This window comes from Leptonotus elevatus, chromosome 17 (genome assembly GCF_054856555.1).
Source record: "Leptonotus elevatus isolate MCC_2025b chromosome 17, RoL_Lele_1.0, whole genome shotgun sequence".
Classification (NCBI taxonomy): domain Eukaryota; kingdom Metazoa; phylum Chordata; class Actinopteri; order Syngnathiformes; family Syngnathidae; genus Leptonotus; species Leptonotus elevatus.
In genome coordinates, this window is record NC_141255.1 from 13,076,186 (window position 1) to 13,101,578 (window position 25,393).

The 25,393-nt window shown below is 45.7% G+C and overlaps 2 protein-coding genes across 7 annotated transcripts; both read left to right on the forward strand.

Annotated features, from left to right (window-relative positions):
• Positions 1 to 62: 62 nt before the first annotated feature.
• Positions 63 to 9,619, forward strand: LOC147160055 (uncharacterized). Of its 4 annotated transcripts, none has more exons than XR_015090423.1 (21): positions 63 to 397; positions 476 to 554; positions 1,105 to 1,291; positions 1,364 to 1,399; positions 1,484 to 1,540; positions 1,620 to 1,673; positions 2,264 to 2,323; positions 2,403 to 2,468; positions 2,962 to 3,024; positions 3,119 to 3,175; positions 3,795 to 3,836; positions 3,906 to 3,968; positions 4,034 to 4,114; positions 4,187 to 4,240; positions 4,318 to 4,338; positions 4,455 to 4,529; positions 4,596 to 4,632; positions 4,700 to 4,745; positions 7,217 to 7,631; positions 7,812 to 8,356; positions 9,584 to 9,619. XR_015090423.1 is itself a non-coding variant. In XM_086058213.1 (19 exons), the coding sequence occupies exons 2-19, from the start codon at positions 1,106 to 1,108 to the stop codon at positions 8,295 to 8,297; spliced, it is 1,899 nt and encodes a 632-aa protein (XP_085914339.1). In that variant the 5' UTR covers positions 406 to 554; position 1,105; the 3' UTR covers positions 8,298 to 8,392. The 4 variants fall into 4 exon arrangements, 1 of the variants encoding a protein (XP_085914339.1); XR_015090422.1 differs by having other exon boundaries at positions 510 to 554; XR_015090424.1 differs by lacking the exon at positions 63 to 397 and having other exon boundaries at positions 406 to 554; positions 4,037 to 4,114.
• Positions 9,569 to 24,722, forward strand: arhgef40 (Rho guanine nucleotide exchange factor (GEF) 40). 3 transcript variants are annotated; one of them, XM_086058206.1, is made up of 26 exons: positions 9,569 to 9,716; positions 11,327 to 11,416; positions 12,291 to 12,398; positions 12,972 to 13,257; positions 13,322 to 14,396; positions 14,959 to 15,170; positions 15,240 to 15,389; positions 15,460 to 15,565; positions 15,655 to 15,748; positions 15,816 to 15,896; positions 17,026 to 17,142; positions 17,269 to 17,367; positions 17,425 to 17,576; positions 18,403 to 18,541; positions 18,618 to 18,737; positions 18,830 to 19,021; positions 19,121 to 19,570; positions 19,647 to 19,987; positions 20,062 to 20,311; positions 20,380 to 20,469; positions 20,709 to 20,921; positions 21,042 to 21,236; positions 22,081 to 22,261; positions 22,444 to 22,533; positions 22,606 to 22,715; positions 24,233 to 24,722. In XM_086058206.1, exons 1-26 carry the CDS (start codon positions 9,714 to 9,716, stop codon positions 24,257 to 24,259), a joined length of 4,971 nt encoding a protein of 1,656 aa, XP_085914332.1. In that variant the 5' UTR covers positions 9,569 to 9,713; the 3' UTR covers positions 24,260 to 24,722. The 3 variants fall into 3 exon arrangements, with proteins under 3 accessions (XP_085914332.1, XP_085914331.1, XP_085914333.1); XM_086058205.1 differs by having other exon boundaries at positions 22,444 to 22,715; XM_086058207.1 differs by lacking the exons at positions 9,569 to 9,716; positions 11,327 to 11,416 and having other exon boundaries at positions 12,292 to 12,398; positions 12,972 to 13,094; positions 13,211 to 13,257.
• The last annotated feature ends 671 nt before the right edge of the window (positions 24,723 to 25,393 follow it).

Here is a 25,393-nt window from a genome sequence, read left to right on the forward strand (position 1 = left end):
TAAATATGTTACCACTAGATGGCAGACGTTCCAATGAATGGTGCAGCTGGAAGCCTTTTTGACACCGAGTTAATTTTGATTTTGGAGGCCCCCTCCCGTAATATTTGCTTAATTAATGTGAATCCACAATTCCAACCAACTAGCACAAACTGGTATCTCGTGGATGTCAAAGTTTTTGTGCCACGTGAGTGGCGAGGTGATGTGAAGTTTCGGGAGTCAAAAATGCGTCTGCAGCTCACTGGCAGACAATGTTTCGGCAATTTGCAGATTTAGGCCAGTTTGTTTGAATTTACTGGAAATGCAAAGGTCGGGTTTTTCCATCCCAGTGATCGCAGTCAGGTGACGACGCAGGTGCGCGCCAACGAGCACAGACTTTTCTCCCCTCTTGTGGCGGTTGGTGAGTGAACGTTTCGTCCTCGTTGTTAGCTCGAAATTCGACACTGTGTCCTAACAAACTGGCAAACACGTCGCTCAGATTTTGCCCAACCAGTTTGACGTCTCTTCCGTAGGAGACGACGCATTTCAGGGCTTCCCTTCTCGTTTGGGCTCGGAAGGTAAGCGCCGCTTATCTGTCACTTGTGTCTCTTTTACTTTATTTTGCTTTTCACTTTAGTTTGACTTTCACCTTATTTTGGCTTCACTTTCGTTTGTTTCACTCGGGTGAACCTGCCAGCCACACACGTTTGACGAGTTTTAATCCCCCTGGTTCAAGGCCCAGTGCACTCAAAGAGATCAAATGTTAAGACGTTCGGCTTTGCTCACACTAACTTGTAGTGTACAACAAACCCGTATTTATAGCATCTGATTAGTTGGCTTTCTTTTTTTTTTGCTCAAGAGTTTCAAATATCACAATTGTGTAAAAACACCTATTGTGTCAGTGGCTTTTCTGCCTCTGGGAGACGGACTGACCTCTAAAATAAGTCGGAAATGTCATTTTTGTTGAGCAATGCCAATTGTTTTCAATGACTGGCCCTGAACAGAAGGCAGAAATCGAAACCCTTTGTGGTTTCATTCTACGTGAGACTTGAATCTCCTGTTGAGCACGTTAATAAGATTGCAAAAGTCAATCTGGTTTTAACCATAAAAGTGCTGAATATGTTTCAGCATGTACATGTTTAGAAAAGAAAAGGGCTCAGCTGCCACGACCCCGCAGCTCCCACCAAGGCCCAGCAAACAGATGGGGATGGACGAGAGTGGTTTGGGTAGCGTCCCGGCAAATGCAGCCGTTCACCCGCAGGAGCAAGCTGAGACGATCACACCCAATCTTGATACTCAGGATGGACAGCAGCAGGTTAAGTGTTGACATGTAAACACTGACACGTTGGCAATGTGCTGCCTTTTCACTGGGCTGACTGTCTTGCAGGGAAACCACAAAGCCACAAGTCTCCCAAAGTCCAAGGTGTGCACGCGTGTGTGCTTCTTGTTCAGGTGAAGCTGAATAATCCAAACAAAAGTCACACATTGATTGTATGTGCATTTGCAGAGAACTCGAGTGATGGGCGTTATGCAGAAAGTCAACCCCTTCAAGGCTTCGTCACAGGTAAGCCAAACCCTTTTGAGGTGCTGCGCTTTCAGTCCTGGCTCATATTTTCTTTGTGTCAAACCCTCCTCTCCCACAGACTCCTTCCACAGTCACTGCTGACTCACCCGAGCCGGAAACAGACTCTACGCAGGTCAGAAGAAGAAGTAGCAACGTGATAAGTGGCCATCATCTTTATGGAATTTTTACAAACAATTTACACTGCTCTAAAATCCTCCAGAACAATTACATTCCCCATTGATGAGCTAGTCTACTGCTCTTCTCAATTATTTTGTCACATTTGCACTAAGTCGACTTTTTAGGGCATGTTTCAGCCTGTACGAGGAAAATTAAACAATACATGTTGTATAATAATAATAATAATTGCATTTGACAGTACTGTGTAAGCAGGTTTTCTACAGACGATATCACAAAAAAGTTTCCCGAAAAAGGCAATTCCACCCCTAAGCACAAAAAAAATCCTTCAATTTCTCCAGAACCCATCATCCCATAATTAAAAAAATTTGCAGTGTTGTGCTTAGGTTGAAGTCGCAATTTCAACCAGTCAGCAATTGGCAGACTGTCGTTTGTTTCTGGGAAATCTTGTCATGTTGCTATTTGTTATTAGGGAGTAGTGAATGAATCACCATTCACTACTAAAGCGGAACCACAAAGAGAATGAAACACTGCCCTCTTGTGGTCAAATGTAATGGTTGCATTAAAAAGTGACCTCTCGTCCCGCAGAACCCGGGAATGCTGAAAGGGATGATTCATAAAGTCAACCCATTCAAATCTTCAGCACAGGTGCGACCTCTCTCAAGCACAATGATGTCAAAATGAACCCAAGTGTTGCCGAAGGTGCTTAGCATGGTACCCCCTTCAGGCGGCTAAGAAGGATCCTCAGGATGAGTCTGCAGAAATCCAAGAGACTGAACAGGATAGAAAACAGGTACACATCCAAAGTGGCACTTTCAACTAAAGGTGCAACAATGAATCAATTAATCCACAACTAATTATCAAATTAATCCACAACTATTTAAAAAATCAGTTAGTGGTTTAGGGCAGTCATTCAAAACATGGGATGTCAGAGGCTATTTTTAAACAAAATGTTCTTTGTTGTTCTTAAAGTCTATAAAAGTGGATCTAGACACCGTAGAATTCAAAATGGTCCAAGTCCTCCAAATTTTGATACCCTCAATTTTTTTTGCCATCCTCCATGAAAGCGGACTGCTAACCTTTTGTGTTCTTTCAAAGTAAGACTTTTGCAAACATCTACTTTTAATTTGAAAAGAATAGTCAACATTTTTGCTGTTTTTATTTATTTATTTATTTTTCTGGGTGGCTGTTTTTTAAATACAATTATTAAAATAATCTCTGGTTGGTGACCTATTTTCAGTTTCTGTTGCTTAGCTTTACATGTGCATTTGTATTGTCTGATTTAGAACCCTGGAATGCTTGTGAGTGTCATGCAGAAGGTCAACCCATTCAAATCCCGGCAGTCAAAGGTAAATTGTTTTCTTGATAAAGTCTGACAACTTGGAGGGCCGCACTTTTTCTTTGCTGCTGTTTGAATGACAGACTGTTGATTTTCCTCTCCAGCTTGACACTGCCTCAAGCCATGAAAGCCAGTCAGACAACAACCTGCCCGAGACGCCGGTAGAGTTTATTTATTTTAACTTACTTACTTTGAGACATTTCCCCAAAAGTGCCCACCTACCCATTTTTTCTTCATTAACTCATTCACTCCAAGCCATTTTCACTGAAGCAACCCAATTTCGCTCCCGGCTGTTTGACTGGATTTTGACAGATTTTGCAAGGCCCACAGAATATTGTGTTCAATTGCTAAAGAAAGATTGGCGTCTCTTCTTTCTTCAGGAAAAAAAGTAGATTTTTATCTGTTTCCGTTTTGCAGCAATTAGCATTAGAATATAGCTAAGTTTGATCATTGTTCACAAATCTGTTTAAAACGGTGGGTAAAGAGCTTTTTGCAACATGGCCCTGGTTGATATCTTATACTCTGCTGCCACCTGCTGGCCGCTTTTGTAATAACTACCATTGCTTCAACCATTCTCTTCAGTTCAGAGGCTGCTCAAAGCCTTCTGTATGTGCATAAGAAACGTATAAATACGTCTTTGGGAGCATTGTAATATTTAAAATAGAACGTATTTATAGATTGAGTTAATAGTGCACACATGTAAATGTCCTACTGAGGAAAGTTTGTCACGCGATTGTATGTTATCAAGTGTTCGGCTGTGTCTTTTTGTACCAAATGCAGACAGCGCATGAAGAGACGGACTCTGCGTCATCTGTGAAGCAGGTAAATGTATTCATTTTTCATCTTTAGCTGCCATTGTCATGTGATAAATGTTTGTTTTTGTTCCCCCAGGATGGGGCAAGGTTTCCCAGCTCGGAGAGCTCAGACGCCGACGCCACCACCGTGGAGAGACGCGTAAGATGCCGCCGCGCTTTGTAGCATCAATGGGCAAACGTTTGATCCGACTAACAATCTTGCAGCAGTCTGTTTGGTACGTCGACGATCCCAGCGGCGCTGAGCTGAACAGCCGAGCCAATGAGCAGCCAAAGAAAAGAAAGAAGGTTTGATTGGCATCTGTCGAACGTCACCTTGGAGCTGCTTGTAACCAATCGTTTTGTCTCGTTGCCTCGCAGACCTTCAGAATCAAAACAATTTTTCCCACTGCGCTTTTTGGCTCTGGAGCCAAGGTACGAGTCGACCGCATGGCTCACTCCTTATTAACCCCACGTACGGCTTCTGATTTGCTTTGTGTTGGACTCCACAGGACTCGGACGCTCGCGCTCAGGTAGTGCACGGCGCCCAACACGGTGATACTCGCTCAATTCAACCATCAATTCAAAATGGAAATTCCCATCATGTTGTCATTTGTGTTGTTGCGTCTACATCCTGCCCGGCGCGCAGGAGGTGGAGGTCCAAACGCTGGAGATGATCGATATGCCCGCGCTTGATGATGCCAGTGCCTTGGACCCACTGGAGGTATTTCATGTTTTCATTGAAGGCGTGTACGAGCGCGATGTCAAAGGGGAAATGCTTCTTTTCCAGGATGGTGGACTCCTGGCGTGGTGGACAACAGTTGACGGTACGTACGCACAATTGATGGCGAACGAGTGGTGGAACCCGTTCATTGTCATGTGTACTTTGCTCAGGATGGACCGAATGGAACGAGAATATCCACAACCAACAGTCTGAAGAGTAAGTGGACTTTATGGGGACAGCATGATGGCCTCCTTATTGCTTTCTAAACAAAATAACAAGCTAGAGACATCTTATTTTAACTCATTCACTGCCATTAACAGCTATAGACTTAAAAAATGTCATTTTAAGTATTTCTATTACTTTAACATTTTTTTCCATTTTTGTTAACAAGAGTATGAAAACCTAGATTTTTTTCTTGTATATCTAGAACAGATATCAAATTTGTGATTAATCGTGAGTTAACTAGTGAAGTCATGCAATTAATTACGATTACAACTACAAATTTTAATCGCCCGATGCCCCAAATTTTTAATAACCTTTTTTTTAAAACAAAACAAAACTTTTTTTTGTTTAATTTTTAATAATCTTTTTTTTTTTTAAGAAAAGATTATTAAAAATTAGGGGCGCCAGTCGATTACAATTTTTAATCGTAATTAATTGCATGGCTTCATTAGTTAACTCACGATTAATCACAAATTTTATCTGTTCTAATACAAAAAAAAAAATCTATGTTTTCATACTTTTGCTAGCAAAAGTGGGGAAAATGTTAAATGAATAGAAATAGTTCAAATGAATTTTTGACGTCTATAGTCGTCAATGGCAGTGAATGAGTTTAACTTTAAACATTTTTGGTCCAGGGAGAAATTATTTTGATGACATCCTCGTAATGTCAGCACCGATTAAACTACAACGGCTACCCCATTGCCACAGGAATTCAAAAGTATATATTTTTTTGTGTGAAAACAATTGTAATGTTGCAATATTGTAGTCAAAAGTTTAATAAGGGAAGAAAGTCATAGTTTAACCAGTGACTTAAAAAAAAATCTTCATTTGAAGTCTTAGTCTCGCTATAAAAAAAAAAAAAAATCCAACAGGACTATAAAAATTCACCTTTTTTCTGACATTCTTCCATGGTTATTGTAGTTAAAAGAATGAAATAACAAACAATTAAATTAGAAAAACATTTCTATTAGTGAAATAAAATAAAAACGAGTTAAAAAAAACGAATTTTGTAAGATTTATTTTCAAAATGTCCTTGTTTTTTGTCTTTGTCATTTAATTTAATAAGTTCGGCCATTAGCCGAAAAAGGGAATTCGTCTGGGAGTTGTAGTTTTTTTTTACCGTTTTAGCGCAACCATTTTGGCAGCATAGAAAACTCGTCTGCCACTTTGAGTAAACGACAAAAACGCCACACTTTAACAATGATTGACAGCTCTTGTGGACCAGCTGCCCTAACGAGAAGAGGCAAAAAAAAAAAGGATCAAGCATGCTTCAGCTTACCAAAAGAGGAACCAATGCGTAGACAATGTTGCACTTTGTACTTTGTGGCTAAATCAGCAGATGCTAACTGTTACCACACGCAAAATGTGGGGGAAATAATCTGTTTCGTTCATTTGTGCTGCTACGGTAGATATTACACAGTTGAATTTAATACCTGACCAACACCATAAATAAGACTTTTTACAGTATAAATGACGGCGGCCGCGGCCAATTTAGCAGCTGCTAAGTTGCTAATGTACATAAATTACACTGCTAAGACTTGCGTGAAGGCATTTCCTATTGGATTTTGGCCAAACACTTCTTTTTTACCCCACTGTAGACATTAGGGGTGTTAGAAAAAATCAATTCGGCAATATATTGCGATATTACAGCGCGCAATTCTCGAATCGATTCGATATGTGGCCGAATCGATTTTTAAACATAATTTTTTTTATGGGAATATTCAACAAAACGTCTTACTTAGGGTTAGGATTCACAAATTAAGCATGGAAGAATGCTATATTAATGGAACATTAAGCCTTAATATTTTATTTGTGCTGTTCAAACGTGAAACAGACTGCAACCTGTTTGTTAAATGCAGTGGCTCAGTTAGAAGCCTGAATTTTCAGATAAATAATTTTTTTATACAAATCCTACAGTGTACAAGTTTAGGAATTAGTATTTTCTAAATTTGAGTAAAAAAAAAATCTATTTATAGATTCGTATCGGGATGAATCGAATCGTGATACGAATCGAATCGCCAGGTATGAGGCAATTCACACCCCACTGTTGTATATATCATGTCATCAAAGTGACTGTCAATGCTCTTGGGCGGAAAGTTGACGGATAAACGCTAGTTTTCGCCCTCCACACCATTGTTGCTCATTAACGCTGCGCCAATACTTTCCTGCCACAGGGGAAAGTCATGTGACATCAGGATCTCTATAAAAAAGCGCTACAAGATGATTTTTTTAAAAACCCATTTCATATTTATGTGATAATGTCTCAAGTCATATTGGAGATTTTGGTAGACCCATAGCTAAGGTACAAAGAAGGAATTGTTATTGTTTTTTCAATCGGCACGCCGTTCCCATATGTCCCCTATTGTGAAGCCCCCCCCCCCCCCGAGAACCAGTGCCATAAAGAAAATGACTTTGTCGCACGGGTGTTAAAAAAACAACATTGACGGTGACTATTTGGGCATCAGGGTGGTGGAAGAAGCGGCGGACCGCGTGTTCATGGCAGCGCGTCTGTTCGTGCGCCTGTTCAACCGGCGCGGCGCCCCGCTCCAGCAGCGCATCCTGGAGCTGCTTGCACTGGCCGACGCCGCCGACAACTTCCACAAGAAGACGGTCTCGGCCAGCGTGGGCGGCGGCGTGGCAGGCGTGGCCGGCTCCATCACCACCATCACCGGACTGATCCTGGCCCCGTTCACGGCCGGCACGTCTCTCATCGTCACGGCCGTGGGCATCGGCGTGGCCACGGCGGGCGGCCTCACCTCCGCCTCTGCCACTATCACCGACACGGTGCATTCCAAGACGGACCGCAAGAAGGTGGAGAAGATGATCCAGGACTACCAGGAGGAAATAAATGACATCAAGGATTGTCTGCAGTTCTTACAGGTGAGCCACGCTCCTTCGCTGCATTGATTTGCTGGTGCAAAATTGACCTTTGACCCTTGATATGCAGCTTTAGGACCATCTTCTAGTGCAGTGACCAGTAGTAGTAATAATGCACAGATGTCGACGAGTGCACAATTTTGCCATTTTGATAGGTCAACACTTTGCATTCCTCCCTGCCAGGAAGGGATGGAAACTCTGGAGGAGTGGAACTTTGAGCAGTACGCCAAGAGCATCTCCCAGAAGCACCTGAGCCAAAACGTCAAACACGTCATGAAGGAGAGCGGCCGGGCCGGCAAGGCTTTGGTCATCAACACGGAGAGCCTGATCAACACCGTCCAGGTTCTCAGCGTGGCTGGCGGCGCCGCCAAAGCCGCCCAGGTCATGAGCATCACCACCGGGGTCATGTCTGGACTTTTCCTGGCGCTGGACATCTTCTTCTTGGCCAAGGACTCTGTGGAGCTTCGGAAGGGCGCCAAGACGGAGTTCGCCGCCAAGATCCGAGAGGTTTGCAAGGACCTGCAGGACGGGCTCCTGGAGCTCAACCGCATCAAGGAAGAGCTGCAGAAGACCATGGACGGCATCCAGGTGGAGGAAGAGGACGACGAGGACGAGGATGATGACATCTTGAAGTTGGAGCTGAAGAAACTTGTTGAGCTGGAGGAATGAAGGAACCGGCCTACAGCTGCCAAGATTTGTACCATTTGCAATCTTTGTCTTTTTAACTGGTTAGTTTCTTTCAATAAAAACTGTTCGACTTCTGATCCATCGTCATTCTCATCAAGTCTGCTTGCTGCTGTGTGAAAACCTTCAGTCAGCGTTTTTAGCCATAACGTTCGATTTATTTGTGCGTTGATTCTAATCCACACTATCAGTTCTCATCCTGTATATATTTTTTTTGTGGTTCTAAGCCCATCTCCGTATTGTCTCTGACAACTGAAACAAATCTTAGAATTAGGCCATTGGCATGATCAGCAACAGGTTTGCTAAATTGTGAAGTTGGCGTACTTCCCCTTTTGTGGGTTTCGAAGTGACGGCTATTGCCAATTTTGTACTTAATTGTCCTGTTTAAATGATGGGGGAGGGGGGGGGGGCTGTTCAATGGTTGTGTTACTTTTTTCAGCAGGGCTGGACTGGCCATCTGAAATACAGGGCAGATGCCCAGTGGGCCAGCCTCTTTTGGGGCTGATTCAGTGCTTTTTAATTGTTTTCCTACTTTTTTTACCCCTTGAGACTGGCCCACAATTTGGAGCAAGTGTCAAGATCCAGTCCTCGAGGGCCTGCATGTTTTTCGAGGTTTCTCTACTCCAACGCACCTGATTCAATGATCAGGATAATTATCAGGCTCTCGCAGAGCTTGCCGATGAACTTAAATATGAATCAGCTGTGTTGAACATGGGATACCTCTAAAACATGCAGGACTCAGGCCCTCGGGGACCAGACTTTGACACCACTGATTTAGCGGGACCAGTCCGTTAATACAGTTTGAATATAGATAGAAAACTAACACATAATCAATAAACATCAGTGGCAGAACTACATGTTAGGCAGGAGTCGGAATAGGCGGGCTTAAGTCAAAATGCCAGGGCTGATTTATTTATTTGTTTTTCCTGTTCCAGTCCTGCTTTTCAGCTTGCTGCTCCAAATTACAAGGGCCAGTCGAGGACTAAAAAAAGAAGCTACTGTCAATCATACACATTTGAGTCATCCACCTTACACACCCTCTCCTGCCATTGCTAATATAATTTTAAAGTGCCTTTGCTATTGGTTTAGCTCCCTCTAGGGCTAAGAATGGAAAGTTTGAGTGTGTACCGCGAGACTGTGGCACTCTTGTTGGCTGAGTGGGGGAAGGGGAGGAGATGGAGGAGTGGTGGTTGAACGTCTGTGGGAGTGAGCACTATGCAGCTTGTACATTTCCAGGCTGGGAAATCCAGCGCGTGTGTGTGTGTGTGCAGGACGAGGCGCTCCCTCGCTGGAAGGTGATGAGAACTCGGCCCGTTAAGTGTTGAAGAGCGCTGCGGAGATGCGGAGCGAAAGCCAGTCCAGGAAAGGAGCCGTGGACTGACTTTGATTGCGGTCTCAGCCATGGTAAGTCTTATTTAAAGGAACACTTTATTATTTTTTTTGTTTTTGTTTTGCTCAGCAGAAAAACTTTTAGAAGGACTCTCGCCAGAAGTGACTTTTTAGGTCTGCATGTTGCCCAAAGTGGGAGGAGACTCGGGCAAAAACAAGAAGAAGTGTGTTTGCAGGGTGGAGCTGTGTGGCCCGAGCCAGGAAGGGAACGAGCACAGTAGGGAGAGGCTTGGCGACTTGGGACCTGATGCCTCATTTTCCACATTGGACCTGAGAGAGAGAGAGAGAGTGAAAGAGAAAAAGCTCAAGCCAAGCTTTTGGTAGGAAACTGATTCAACATGGATCTGCACAAGCACATGCTTTTCTTCTGTGTACTGTGGAGACGCAAATGGAAGCAGACTGGCCAATCGCAGAAATCCCTCGCCAACGACACTTCCTGCCTTTGTTGACAGTCTCTGCGATTCCCAACTGATCAACAAATGCATGTGGACCACATCAACCCGGCCGGGCCCATTCCACAACCCTGACGTGTGCTCATTGCAGACAATCGAGTCGCTTGTCCTCGGCGGACATGAGACAGGCACCTCATTTCCCATGATGCACTTGAGCGCCAGTCAGCTGGAAGTTGTCCACATACTTAAGCAGGCGAGAATTATTCTGCTTTTCCTTTCGCATTCTGTACTTTTTGGCATTTCTCAGGATAAAAAAACCTCAAGTCTGTGGACGCTCCTCACATCTGCTTCTCATCATGGACGCCCGGCTTTCCCACCGTTTAGACTGTCCTCCTCCTCCTCCTCCTCCCCCTGTTTCTTGCACAACACATTCTGTCTGGGGTTGCCTATCTATTGGCCTGTTTGAGACATATGACACTTTTTTTTTTTTTTTTGCAAAGATGAGAGTGGAGCCCCGACTCCAGCTGATGTTGCTCTTCAACTTCCGAGGAAAAAATACGCAAAAACATCCTTTTTTTTATTATTATAATTTTTTTAATCATTTGTTACTACAGCAACCTTTGGACCCTTCACACCCACTCAATACTTTTCCACTCGGAGCAGCACTTGTGCGTTTTCCCTCTTAGCGTGGTATCTCGCCTTTTAAAAAGAGGTTAAGATGTTCAAAATGGCCACGTGTATTTGTGCCTGAAAAGACGCAGCTTGCACATCCGAAGTCACTTTTACGCTCATCTCTTTTTCTGCACGCCACCTTGTACTTTTTCTAACCTTTTCATTTCATTATGGCGACAGCAGGAGATAAAATGTAGGTAATTGCTGTCAGATGACACGCACATGCTCGGGTAGACGTAAGAAAAGGAAGTTTAGGGGATGAAAACACAATTATGGCTTTACGGGAACTATTGGGTTGCCGTGTCAGAGAAACAAAGTTGAGAGAGCAGAAGTTGCATGTTGCCATGTCAACAGGCCACGTCGGAAAATAAATACCCCTTGTGTGTGTGTGTGAGGGAGAGTGAGGGTTCCACATGGACTGCCAGCCCTCGCAAGGAAATGTTTGACACTCCCCAGAATGTTCAACAGGAAGCTGCGAGGAGTGAATGTGCCGCACTGAGCGTGCGCGTGTGTGCGTCTGCTGCACACCAAAGTTGATTTCAGCTCTTTTGTCCCAATCAGGCTTCAGAGGCCATGGAGGACTGCGTGCAGGGGGCGCTCTCGTCCCTTTACCCGCCCTTCGAAAGCACTGCGCCACCTCTCCTCTCGCAGGTATGTTTCGCACATATCACTGTAAAAAAAAAAAAAAAAAAGCAGTAATATGTACTTGAAATAACCTAGTAAAGTTTTTGAGGAACAAACTCATGACCTTCAGCTTGGATGGTGTACCACCTGAGCCATGCCACTTTTGCCACTATACTGCATTGCTGGTGTGTCCAAAATGACACCAAAAACTGGTCTTTTGGAGGTACAAGGATTCCGCTTGACACCATCAATATATTAACACACAGCATAAGTGGCATGGCTCACGTGGTAGAGTGTCTGTCTCATAGCCTGAATGTTGTGGGTTTGTTCCTCAACCCTTGAGTACTGACTATAAGCCGCGCTAGCTAAATTTGGGGAATACTCGAGTTTGCTACACATATAAGCCGCACCCGATTGTAAGCCGCAGGTGTTTTAATGTTACCGCACCGGGTTCACGCTACTTTCTTTTCCATAATAAGGGTGCAAATTGTCTCGCTCTCGTTCTGTCTCTCCGACTGTATTTGGGCTCACTTGGTTTGTTTTGCTCTGCCTGACGCTCTTGCGCTTCCTTTATAGAGCGCCCCCTTGTGATTTGATGGATAAGCCGCACTGTTGTATTAGCCGCAGGGTCGAATGCAAGTGAAAAAAGTAGCGTCTTGTAGTCCAGAAATTACTGTAACTTTTTTTCGTTTCTCTTTTCTTTTTTTATAAACTAGTAAAATGTACTCAAAACTCTTGTAAGATTTACTTAGAATTTTTGAGTGAAAAAAACTTTACTAGTTTTTTTTCAAGTAAATATTATGCTTATTTTTATTTTTTTATTTTTATTTTTTAAACACAGTGTATACACTAGGGCTCATGCCATCCAACGGATTGAGTGATCAAGGTGTTTTCCACGCAGGTGTTCACCGTGCTAGAGTCCACCTACCAGCAGGACAGCCTTCGATACCTCCTGGACTACTTCGTCCCCGCCAAGCATCTCCTTCACAAGCTCCAACAGCACGCCTGTGTGAGTTCCCTTTCATCGGGTAGAGAATAAAACGAACTTAGCGTGAGGCAGTTGACTTTGCGAGCGCACGTGTACGCATTGCATACACGTGCGGTCAACAAGCTGTTTTCCCCCTTTGTCGCTGAGCTACACCGAGATGGTGAGTCATGACAATAATTCCTTCCAGATGTGAGAGAAGGAAAAAGAGAAACGGAGAGACCTCGGCTTTTAACTGGAAAGCGAGAGAGAGCTTTCGAGATATTAGCGTTGGCTTCATTCACGTGCATAAAAAATAGAAGATGCTGGAAGTTGTAGGAGCCTGGGGGAAGACAGTGCTCCAATACAACCGCAGCTGACTTTCGGAACGCCAAGCTAATGACGGGCCAGAGTCCAGATCGGGGCCGCCGCTAAGGGAGTGAAAATAAACACAAGCGGATGCCATTTAAATGAGGGTCTAATAGAAGCAGCACAAAATCTGACAAGGTTCCTCCTCTACTTGATCAAAACTCGCCATTCTAAAGTCAAGACTTCCTGATCAAAGTGCAACTGGAGCACACATTTGTGCATTTTGAGACTTTTCTTTCTTATTTCTAGTCTCAGTACTTGGGCTGCCTCTTCCTCCACTCCGGCTGGCCGCTGTGTCTCGGTGACAAAGTGGTGGTCCAGCTCTCCACCCTGGACTGGAGGCTCCTGCGCTGCAATGACTTCTACCTGCAGGTGGTACCCTTCTCGACTCGCTGCCCCCGGTTGGCCCTCAAGTGTCTGGCACCCGGAGGGCGCACCATTCAGGAAATCCTAGTGCCTGAATCCCAGCATCCCCTTGTGTTCACCAGCGAGTGGCTGCACAGCGTCAACAAAGAACGGGGCCACAAGAGGGAAGGTAACGCTTGAGATCTTGAGTCCATCCACTATTAGTAGTAACTTGTGTTCTCCTGTCACCGTAGCAGGCGGGGGTCTCGATACCTGCTTGGTGAGCACATGTGACGGCGTGCTACGCCTTCCATGGAAGGAGGTCGTCTACCCCGAATTTATCCACGACCCGTCTGAGGAAGCTGGCCCCCCTTCCAATCCTGACGGCTACAGGTCCAAGGGTCTCTCCGAGGATTGGTGCAGGGACTCCTTGGACTGGACTGAGGAAGAAGAGGAGGAGGAAGACGCCTTGCCGCCGGACGGCTTGGCCTCGGAGTCTGCGCTTCCCCGGCGGAGGCGCAGTGAAGATGGGCTCGGGCGGACTGAGAGGCATCGTGAGCTCGATGGAGACTACGTGGAGCTGTTGGAGCCACGAGGGGGACCGGACGGAGGTGTGGATCCGAGGCACAGGTACTTGGAGATGCACGGGATATCCAAAACTAAGACTTTGCCACTTTGTAAGAGAGGTAATGCCATCAAACTGCGGAAGGGAAAACTGCTGGGATGTGGCCAAATGGACAACTTTGGCGGGATCTCCGGAGCTAAATCAAATTTGACTGCCTCCAAGGAGCCTGTGCTAGCGCCTCGGCTTCCTTCAAGAGTCACACAAACAAATGCAGGAAAACAATCTTTGCCGTGTCCGACCTACGGAGATGACGACGATAACGGCGGGGATATAACCAAGAGTGACACCGAGGGCAGAGGAAGCCACACATTTAAAGAGAGGCGGCCTGGCGTTGGAGGTGAGGGTGAGATGAACAGGGTGACGCCGTCACCAAGTGAAGACTCTGAGAGCGCTGGGCTCCCCAGAGAGTTCCCCGACGCGGTTGGACACGTCGTAGAGGGCTGCTCCGACCCGGGGTCCCATTCAGACTCTGTATTCGAGGACACAGACAAACAGCCGAGTGGAGACAGTGATGCTGCGACACCAACATGGGATGCACCAGACAAAACTTTCGCCGTGGTGACTGGCAATAGCATGACGGCGAGCAATAGCGTGGAGGACAGCAATAACGTGACAGCCAACCAAATGAGGAAGGAAGCTAAGCAGAAGAATCAAGAGTGCGTGAGAGGAAAGGAAGTCAAAAATTCAGGCTTAAGAGCTCCAAGGTATGATCAATTAAACATTTTCATTTTTGATTGGTCACCTCAGCTACTGCTTAACTCGTTCACTGCCATTGACTGCTATAGACGTCAAAAATTAATTTGAACTATTTCTATTAGTTAAAAAACAACACTTTTGTTTAACAAGAGTATGAAAACCTAAAAAAAAATATTGTACATTTAGAGCAGATCTAAAATGTGTCATTAATCATGAGTTAACTATTGAAGTCATGCGATTAATTACAATTAAAAATGTTAATCGCCTGACGTGACTTAAAGATTATTAAAAATTCAGAGCATCAGGCGATTACATTTTTTTAATCGTAATTAATTGCATGACTTCACTAGTTAACTCACAATTAATCATAAATTTGATACCTGTTCTAAATGTACAATAAAGAAATCTAGGTTTTCATACTCTTAACAAAAGTAGAAAAAAATGTTAAACTAATAGAAATAGTTCAAATGAATTTTTGACGTCTATAGCCGTCAATGGCAGTGAATGAGTTAATTATGGAGATATTCAAATCATTATCATGTTGTCTGAAAAGCTGTCGTTCACTTCAAGGAGGAAGCGGAAGGCCAGGGCAACCAAAGGGAGGGCTCGGCCCGGCGGTCGCGCCTTCCGCGGGGGCTCCAAACTGCAGGGGAAAGCTCTTCCTCATCTGAGCGCCACTTCCTGCTCTGGCTCGACGCAGCGACCAATCGCAGAGAAGCGCTGTTCGGAACCGTCATCCGATGGGGAGTGCCTGTCAGAGAACGACGCAACCAGCAGCGCAGGTGGGATGAACCCGGATTCTTCTTTTCCACAAGACAGGAGTGTGAATGTTCATTCGTGTATCTGGACAGAGGCGGAATCGTTGCCCGTCTGTAACGGCCTATCAGCTGCCTTGAGCGCAACCAATGAGGAGGCAGAGTCAGGTGACTTGTGTAAAGAGACTCCTTTGCTCCGGGAATTAGACCCAGAACTCCTCCGGTCAGGACAGCTGCAGATGACAGGTATTTTCTAAGTCGGGGGGGAAAAAAACATTGATTGGTTAGTTGATTGATTGATGACTACTGACGACAGGTACGATGGACAGATTGGGACGCGCTCTGGTCATCGCAGAGATGGGAGATTCCGGCAGCAGCGAGGAGATGGCGCGCATCCTGGCCTGCTACCACAGCATCACACGGTAACTTCTCGCTGCCTTTTGGTCGGCTTGCAACGCGTGAGGATCGCAGCGCCGCTTGACAGCCCTTCCTCGCCGTCTGCCGTGCTCAGGTCTGCGGCCAAAGAGAAAGGTCTGACGGTGTTGATTGACAGCAGATGCTCGCCATCGTCCTCGCTCTGCCTCTCCGCACTCAAGTTATTCCGGGTGAGAACTCGCACCAAGACGTTTTTTTCCGAAAAGCAGAACCAGAATTTGACACGGTGCCTTCTAGCGGCTGGTTCCTGGCGGTCTCGGAGCAGTGCTTTTTTTGGTGGAGAATCAGCAGCCTTCCTGTGACCTGGAGGGAACCGAGGTGAGCAGCGCATGAAGCAGAACGCTTGGATAGCGGATACACCTTGCTTTGCGGTCAAAACAAATAGTGTTCCCTCACTGATTTGCGGTTCAGGTATTGCTGCTTCCCTCTATTGCGGGGTTTTCATTTGTGACCATCATTTGGTCAAGTTTGTTTACTTGCACGTGCTTCTACTGAACCAGCAAGTAAACAAGCGCATTTACTTGCCAGGTGAGGTGGCTAAAGCCAAACTGTGGCAGAGTTGAGATTTTTTTGGACCTGGATTTCCTATCTCTGCCACTTAAGAACTAGATTTAAGTTTTTCTTTAAACATGGCTTACTTTAAACTGCATCCCACACTACATTGTAGCCAAAGGTACCATCAAAGCGGGTTATTGCGCCTTTTGTTGTGGACACTGAAAACTAGTTCCCATGACTAATGTTCTTCTTCGTCTTCTTTTTCCTCTAAATAGAAGACGAAGAAGAACAACTTCTGCCGGAAGTACAAGGATTTACAGCACCAATATTTGCTCATTTTGCATCTTAAAGGTTAAATTTAGTAAGTTGAAAAAATGCAAGGAAATTGGAAACTATGTAAGGGGTTCACAATGGCTTAATAGAGGTGTAAATCTCCCCCTCGACTTCGTGGATATTCACCTATCGGGGGATCATAGAACATGTCACCAGCAAAAAGTGAAGGAGACAAACAGAATCACTCATGTCACTTTTCAGAACGTTTGTAAGCAAGCGGGAGTGACAACACTATCAACTCGAAAATGCCATTTTTTGTGAAACTGCATGTGAATGCTGCAAAGCTGATGCTGAATGATATGTTGAAATGTTGAAATGGAGAATGCGAGACGTGGATTTTTTTTTTAATTTGTTGATAAATTAGGAAGGAGAAGGTTTGTAAGAAGAAGACAAGTTTATGTATAAAATGTTCTGTAGGTGTACCTACCGAATGAATTGGTTTGAAGTTGATTCAGTTAAGAAATATGAAAGGGGATTTGTGGAATTGTGATGTTTCACGAATGTGGAAAATATTTCCCCAAAACATCCTGAATGAGCTGAATGTTTGAATTTGTTGAGAGAGTGTTAATTGCACACTCTTATTTGTGCATTCCGTCCCTTTCCGTCCTGCCAATCCCAGATCCATGTAGTGCGGGGAACAGCAGTACTTGAGCAGTTTGTAGACAGGCAACAGCTGCCCACAGAAATGGGAGGAGACTTCAGCCACTGTCACTCAGACTGGCTCTCCTTCAGACTGGTCAGCAAAATACACTCTGCTTCACTTTCAAACAATAATTCTGATCTAGTAGTGCCTTGACATACAAATGCCTCAACTTGAGTGTTAAAGAAAGCTTGACACATTTTATTATTATTTTTTTTAAAGAGTTTGGAAAGTTTGACTGAGCGCTGCGAGAGCGCCCTCCTCCTGTTGGAAGAAGCACTGCAGTCAATGGAAGCCGAGCCGACAGTTGACAACATCAAGGTGAGTGCGTGACAGTCCTGGCCGTTGGATCAGTGAACCCGACTGTGGCTTCCTCAGGAGGTTCCCGCGAGCACGGACAAACACCGGCACCTAATGGCCAGCGTCCTCGCCGACAGCCGCTTAACTGAGCTCCAGCGAGGGGGCGGGGCCTGGCTAGCGGGATTGACCAACAGCACGTGTGGGTTGGCGCGGACCTCTCCGGATTGCAGGTAATCGGTGGTGGTTTGGATGAACATTCGAGAGCATCAAGTTAGTAGCCAGTCCCTTCTAAATTTCAAGCGAGTCATGACTTTAATATTTTGAATTATGAACTGAACTTGTTGGTTTTAAATTTTGTAAAAACTTTTGAGCTAGTTCGCGTAGAAAATGAATTTTACCAACGCTCTTGTTGTGTTTTGTATTTCAAGCTTTATTTTTATTTTTTGGTTCTCGTTTTTTACGTTTGTATTTATTTGTACCTTTTATTTATTTGTGTATATATAAATATATTTTTGTTTTTATTTCCATTTATTTGTTTGTATTTCTCTTTTAATTATATGTGTTGTATCCATTTTTATTTTCACTTTTATTTATTTTATTTATTTATTTGTTTGTTTATTTATTCATTTTTAATTTTCTTTCCCCCCATTTGATCAAGTGTAACCCTCGAATGCAAATGTACTACTTTTTAGATCTCCCTCCCTGACACAACCTCTGCAACTCTGCGTCATAGCATACTTGTGGCTTGCTAGGGTGGGCGTGAATGGCACAAAAATAAAGTTTCTTTCAAAAACAGAACAGATGGCACAATATATTTTCATGTCAAAATCCTTGGAAGACCCCATTTTAATGTCTCCACAAGGAGGCGCAAATTCTCCAAGATTTCAATATGAGGCCAATATAAAACCATTTCACATTGCGTTTTTAAATTTTTTGTGTCAGTTTTTTTGCCCACACCAGAAGACTGCACGGCTTGCAGGCTCAGAACAAAGTTGTTTGTTTTAAGAGTTCCCCCTCATTCATGCCATTATAAATGTGACGGCTGTGCTCCTGCAGGGCCGCGCTGGCCACCGCCTCCACACTTTACGACAGCGTGGACGACGCCCTCCACCGGCTGGTGCGAGTATCCAACCGGAGGGCTCGCGACCTGGACGCGCTGGGCCGACTGGCCAACCTGGTGAACCATCTGAAGAAGGTAAGCCGGCAAATGGAGAACATTCAGAAGACGGGTTTGCTGTAACAAGAACAAAAGAGCAGTTTAAACTTTGCAGTGTGACGAGGAGATGGAACGAGTGCAATCCCAAGTACACGCCTACAAGGACCCGCCTCTCTCGCTGAGCAGGCTGTCGCTCCAGCAGCAGAAGTTCAAAAAGTTGCGCGAAATTGCAAACGTGAGAAGTTGGCGGCACACGGATGGATGGATACATTTTTTACCCCTTCATCTCATGGCAGTGTGAAGAAATAATCACTTGTTCTTTTTCAGGAACTGCACAGCCGGACTCTGTCTGTGCTCAGCAATCTCGAGACTTGGAACGAGTTGGACTGGCCGGGTCTCAACGAGATCCAGGTCCAACTCCCTCCGTTCAGGGAGCGTCTGCGGGACATGTCCCACTGTCTGTCCGACCGCTGGGCTGCTTTGGACAACACGCAGCGGCTGCTGTCCACTCTGACCGAGGTGAGCACAGTGGAGCGAGCCCATTCCCATTCCCAAACCAACCCCACCCCCACCCCAAGCCCCCACCTGCACACCTGAACATTTCCCCTCTCCTTCCAGGCTTCCCAGTGGTGCGACGAAGTGTCCTCCGCCTCCCCCGTCTGCCCCCTCGCTTCCCTCCCCCCCATTCCGCCATCCCGCTTCCAGGATGCCCGCTCGTTGGCGGTGGACTTGGGCGGCGGGGAACTGCTGGATCTGTGGAGCCGCACTGTGGAGCGTTACCAGCAGACCGTAGCGCAGGTGAAGCCACGCTTCCTCCAGTCCGAGCGAGCCCAAGGCCAGGGGAAGGCCAGGACGCCCGTCGCCGGTAACCAGTGGGACACAGAGGGAGAAGGCGACTGGGAGCTGGGAGCCAGAGGAGGCGAGGGGGGGCTGCATTCTTGGGGCTCGCTGGCCTCGCTGTTTAGACCCCAGACCTGCTCCACGCTGAAGATAGGAGACGAGAAGGGGGGCAAAAAAGAGGGTGCAGGTGGTGGAGGGAAGTTCCTGCAGAACCTTTTGAAGAAGAGCGTGAGCATCGCCCAATTTCATTTCCTGCTTCTCCGGCAATTTCTTCACATTCTTAACCATATCTGTCTCCTTGCAGCCCACAGAGGCGCCCCTCCCTCCCAAGCCCCCCAGGAAGAGACACCCCAGCTTTGACCTGCAGGCCCTCCTCGCCCCCCGCAGAGGTGCCGGAAATCCCAAAGCCGCTGAGTGCAGTACCTCCCCCAAGTCCTGGCTCGGCCGCCGGGCCCTCGTGGACCCCGTGATCACCACCGGCGTTGCCGCTGCAGTCCAAGGGGGAGGAGGAGGGGTGTTGATCAGGGGGGTAGAGGTCAGCAGCAAGGAGGTGGTGGACCACACGGGGTCCCCGCGGCAACATGTGCTGCTAGGCAGGACCGAGAGGGAAATGGGGACAGACCGAGCCGGATCCACGGCTCAGAGGTAACTGCCTGCCCGCCCGCCCTCTTTTTTTGCCTCTTCGTCCACTGATCTTTTCCTCTGCTGTTCCTCCACAGCAAACTCTACCTGCTCTGGTGCAGGATGTTGAGCAGCGAGCGACAGTACGTGGCCGTTCTCAAGGGGGTAGAGGAGACCTACCTCCCCCTGCTGGAGGTCTCGGACACACCGGCCTCCATCCGGGGAAAGGCGGACACCCTCTTCCCCTGCTGGGCCGCCCTGAGCGCCTTCCACTCACAGGAACTCCTGCCCGCTATGGAGGACGCGCTGGTGCAAAGCTTGCTGCAGCAGGACTGCTTCAGTAAATTTGTGAGTGAAAAGTCCACAATGGCGGCTTTTCTTCTCACTCAACTTGTCGTGCTTTTTTCTTGTCACAGCGGGACCACTTTCTACATTATTCCCACTACATCCGGACCAAACCGGACCTGGATTCGGCGCTGATGATGCAAGCCACAGACTTCTTCAAAGTGAGTTAGTGAGGGTTGGGAAAGTTCATTCAAAGTTCATGTGAACTATTTCAAAGTTCAGTTTTCCCTAACATGTTACTGTGAGCTATTACATGAGGAAAAACGTTAAAAAAAATGTTTTTAATGAGGAATCCAAACAAAAACAAATCTGTAGTCCTTAATGGACCAACATATCAAAAGATGCTCACCTCGTCCCTCCGCTCTCACCATCCTCCCCTTCCTCTCCTCCCCCTGGCCAGTCCAAACTCCCCGCCACTGCCGCCTCCCCCCTGTCGCCTCTGTGCTTCCCTCAATGCCTGCAGGCGCCCCCACAGAGGCTGGAGCAGTACTGCGAGGCCCTGGACGAGCTGGGTGGCATCAACCCCACCTCGGACTCCACCCTCTCCTTCCTGAGACACGCCCAGCAGCACGGCGAGGACCTCAGGGCCAGCGACCTCATTGTCGGGTGTCCGGTGAGAGTGCTCGTCCCACTTTCTCCACTTCCAGTTTGAAGATGGAAAGCTTAATTTACAGTCGAGGTACATTGTAAAAAAACAAACAAAAGCTTACTGAGGTGTTGTCATGTACGTCAGATTCCCGCGGCGGAGCGCGGCGAGCTGGTGCGCCAGGGCGAGCTGACGGTGTGCGGCGGCACCCGGCGCAAGCGTGTGGGCGTCAGGAGGGTCTTCCTCTACCAACACGCCATTATCTTCACCAAACAGAAGAGCGGAGGAGGCGGCGGCAGTGGGCCGGGACGCTTGACTTACAGCTATAAACACAGCATGAAGGTGCAAAAGTACTTCTGTATACAAGTACACACTCTAAAAGCAGTTGGGTCAAAAATAACCCAAATTGGGTCAAAAAGGGACTGACACAACATTTTGGTTAATTTATTTTAAACCAAAACGTTGGTTCAAATGAATAACCCACCAAATAACCCAATTTTTGTTTTTTAAACAAAACATCCCAGATTTTTGGGGACTGACCCAACTTTTTGGGTTGTGCCTGAAAAACACAAATTTGGGCCAAAAATAACCCAAATTGGGTCAAAAAGGGACCGAGCCAACATTTTGGTAAATTTTTTTAAACCAAAAAGTTGGCGAAATGAACAACCCACAAAACAACCCATTTTGGAGGAATCGACCCAATGTATTGAGTTATTTATTTATTTGGTCTAATGAAGAACCACCAAACAAAACCTTTTTTTTTTTTTGACTAATCCAACTATGCAAGTCAAAAAGTTTGGTCAAAGGAATAACCCAAAACCCGATTTTTGATTTGTTTTGTGGGATTTTGACATGCAAAAATGAAAAAAGAAAAAATGAGGATTTATTTTTATTTTTACAAAACAACCCAATTTTTTGTGATTCATATGGCCCAACTTTTTAATTTAAATGATTAACCCAAGCATGTTGGTCTATCCCTTTTTTTTTTTTTAATCCATTTTGGGTTATTTTTCGACCCCAACTGTTTTTAGAGTGCAGATCCATTACTGGTAAAAGTAAAATTGATATACAATACCCATTAGATAATAATAATAATAAGAAGAATTCTACTTTAAATACAGTATGTATTTATTTGTACTTGGGTCCTTCCAACTGCTGCCTGACACGAACCCCTGCAATGTCACAGACGGCCGACATGGGCCTGACACAGAGCGTGGGCGAGGACGGCGTCAAGTTTGAAGTTTGGATACGACAGGCTCCTCGCCTCAGGGACTGCGTCACGCTACAGGCTCGGGACGGAGACCATCGCAAGGCCTGGACCCGGGACGTCGCTCGGCTGCTGTGGTCGCACGCCATCAATAGCACAGGTGAAGTTAAATGTGCTCGTTATTGTGTCGCTGTGTTGCCGGTCTCTTTTGCCCGATTTGATTCAAATATAATCTGGAATCCAAATTTATAACTGAAGTCTGATGCTCATTTCACCAAATCACCATTTCTGGAGCGTCCTTTATCATCTTTCCGCTGAAAAAGTGAACATTTGCACATGCAGAGTTGTGTTTGAAGGAGTCGCTGTGCATGGGCGTGTCCAGCAAGCTGCTGCTGGATGCCAGTGGAAGTCAAATGTCAGACTTGGAGAGAGGTGAGGGCCGTGCGACGCCTTTGGCATCTTCTTGCATTCTGGCCAAACCCTCAAAACTCTTGCGCTCCTCAGTGCCCAGCAGCTGCTCGGACTCGTCGTCGTCGGTCGGCAGCCACAAGGACGGAGGGGGGTCCCCGGCGTCGGGGAGGGGCACCAGGAGGAGCTCCGCCAGCTACTCTCAGGTGTGTAACACGCCGACAGTTACCTTTTCCACAGAAGTAATCAGACTGCAGTTACTCATCAAACATAACTTAAATGTTACTTTATCAAATATATTTGCTTCTACATGCAAACATCATCGGTGTTTAGGAGCGAGTGGCAACGGTAGTGAGAAAGAATTGACAAGGCTCACAGCCACGGTGCCTACGTCACACACATTTTGTAAAACTAATTGTGAATGAATAATAAAAATACAGGAAGGGCACCTGATTCCTTACACTATACCACACACGCAAGGCATTAAACAAGTAACTATACATTATAGAATACATAAGAAAGGGAAACTCTGATACTGAACATAGTAAAAAGCATCGTGGGAGTATTCAATTTCACATTCCTGTCTGAGGGAGTGACATCATCGTTTTCAACGCATTGACGACTCGCGTATCATTCATAAGCAGCAAGAGGAAGGAGAGACAGATTCACGTTTTCAAGATGGAAGTACAGTCACTATTTTGAATTTGCGTCAGCTAAAAACCAAAATATTGAGGTTTGTTGCATCCTCAGTGCTCTTAAGAGTTATATAATAAAAATCAATAGCAGTACATAAAAAATGATCACAGGGCAGTATGCATTCAGTCACACCAGATTGCGTGACACAGAAAGTCCTCAAATTCCATCGTTATATTTATAAAAAATGTGCATTAAAAATGTTGAGTTTTGCCATTACAGCATTAATAATTAAATACTGTATGTGAAATACTGTCTAGAAATAATTATAAATTTGAATTGAATAAAATAAATATTTTTATTAAGTAACGTCTAGAAACTAGAAAGACTCTTATTTTTGTTTAGAGCAAGTAGCAAATTGATGTCAAGTGAAATCCTGAAGACTATTTTTAATTAAGATAATTAGAAGTCAAAAAGGATGTTTTTGTTTTTATTTTTAATAAAAATAAAATTTGTTCTTAAATGTCATTGCACTTCCAATTCAAGAGATGTGAGGTGATCATTTTTATGTTAAGCAGCATTGTCGGTATCTGCTGCATGTAACTATTAAAGTAATTTGTAATATAACTTAGTTACTTTTAAGTATTCAGTAAAGTAACTAAGTTACTTTTCCAATGTAACTCTTTCAGCACTGATGCAGATAAGTACACAGTTCAGTGGGTGCCAACCTTTTATTGAGCCAAGGCACATATTTGAAAGACCACCACGCACCAACAAATCAAAATTCCACAAAAAGTATATCCATTAAATGCTCCATGATGGTCGGGCGATCAGGACTTGAACCCCGCAACGAATCGCAAAATAGGACTAGGTTGACGATCGCGTCTGTTTCGGCGCAGGTAGACTTCCTCACTGTAAAATGCTTTGCTGTTATTCTGATATGGCCGCAGGTTGATTGGACCTTCTGCCATCTAGTGGAAAAACATGGAATTGTTCTGCCTGTCACTTTAATGTACGGCGCTGAGATACAGTACACATTCATACTGTGTGTGTGTGTGTGCGTGTGTGTGTGCGGGCATCTCTTCCACAGGGTCAGTCACCCTCCACTGCCGTGTAGCCCCCCCCCCCCCCCCCCAAAGTGAGTGAAGCTTCTTCGTCCGCATTCCTCCATCTGAAGAACAAAATGGTGGTTGACAGCTTTCGTTCCTCCGACAGCGACATCTCCACATGGATGACATCGCATCTCCCGCAGACACCCCCCCCCCCCCCCCCCCAACTCAAAGCAGGACCTAAACGCCATCTTGGATGCGCCAGTCTTGGCAGCTGGTGGAATGGGCGGTGCCAAAAAGCGCCCGTTGTGCGCCAATAAATCGATCGATCACATGACCCAGATGGTAAACAGGAAGTGGCGCGTGAGACTTTGCAGGTTTTGTGACTTTGTTTTTATTATCACACTGTGGTGCTCTGCCCACTAGAGGCTTCATCTTACAAAAGATCATTAATGTGTTGCTTGGTGGATCTTTTTCCACGCTCTTGTACCACATTCCTAAACACTTTTATGGACATTAAAACTGGATGGAAGTTAACACCTGTAGTGTCAAGTAAGAAAGCTTGTATTATCATTTGAAGAGAAATATGTGAGACTTATTTTTAAGGGTTGACAAATGGATTAACTGTTGCATCTTTAGGGATCTGGGGTGAGGGGGTGGGGGAGGGGTCTCTCCACAGAACAGCCTCCGCCCCCCTGGCCGTTTAATAGATGCAGCACAAATATCAAATACTTGCAGGGATCAAATTCACCCAAAGGCTGTGTGTGTGCGTGTGTGTGTGTGTGTGTGTGTGTGTGTGTGTGTGTGTGTGTGTGTGTGTGTGTGTGTGTGTGTGTGTGTGTGTGTGTGTGTGTGTGTGTGTGTGTGTGTGTGTGTGTGTGTGTGTGTGTGTGCGATATAAGAGATAAAGGCCCGAGGAGTGGGGCAACAGGAAGGGGCAGCAATGGTGGGTGTGGAGGGGGGGGGGGGCGCACACGACGTGGGAATGATGGGAAATGAGCGGCAGACGAGGCAGCTCAGTGGAGGGCTCGCAAGAAGAAAGACGGCAACACAAAAAGTGGAATTGGAACTTTTTTCTTTTTTCTTTTTGTTCCGGTCTCTCTGGAATGGCGAAGGCCGAGAGACGGAGCGGCGGGAGGGGAGGTGGGGTGGAGGGGGCAAAGGGGGGAGAACGGGGGATGTTGATGGTGGCAAACAAAGAG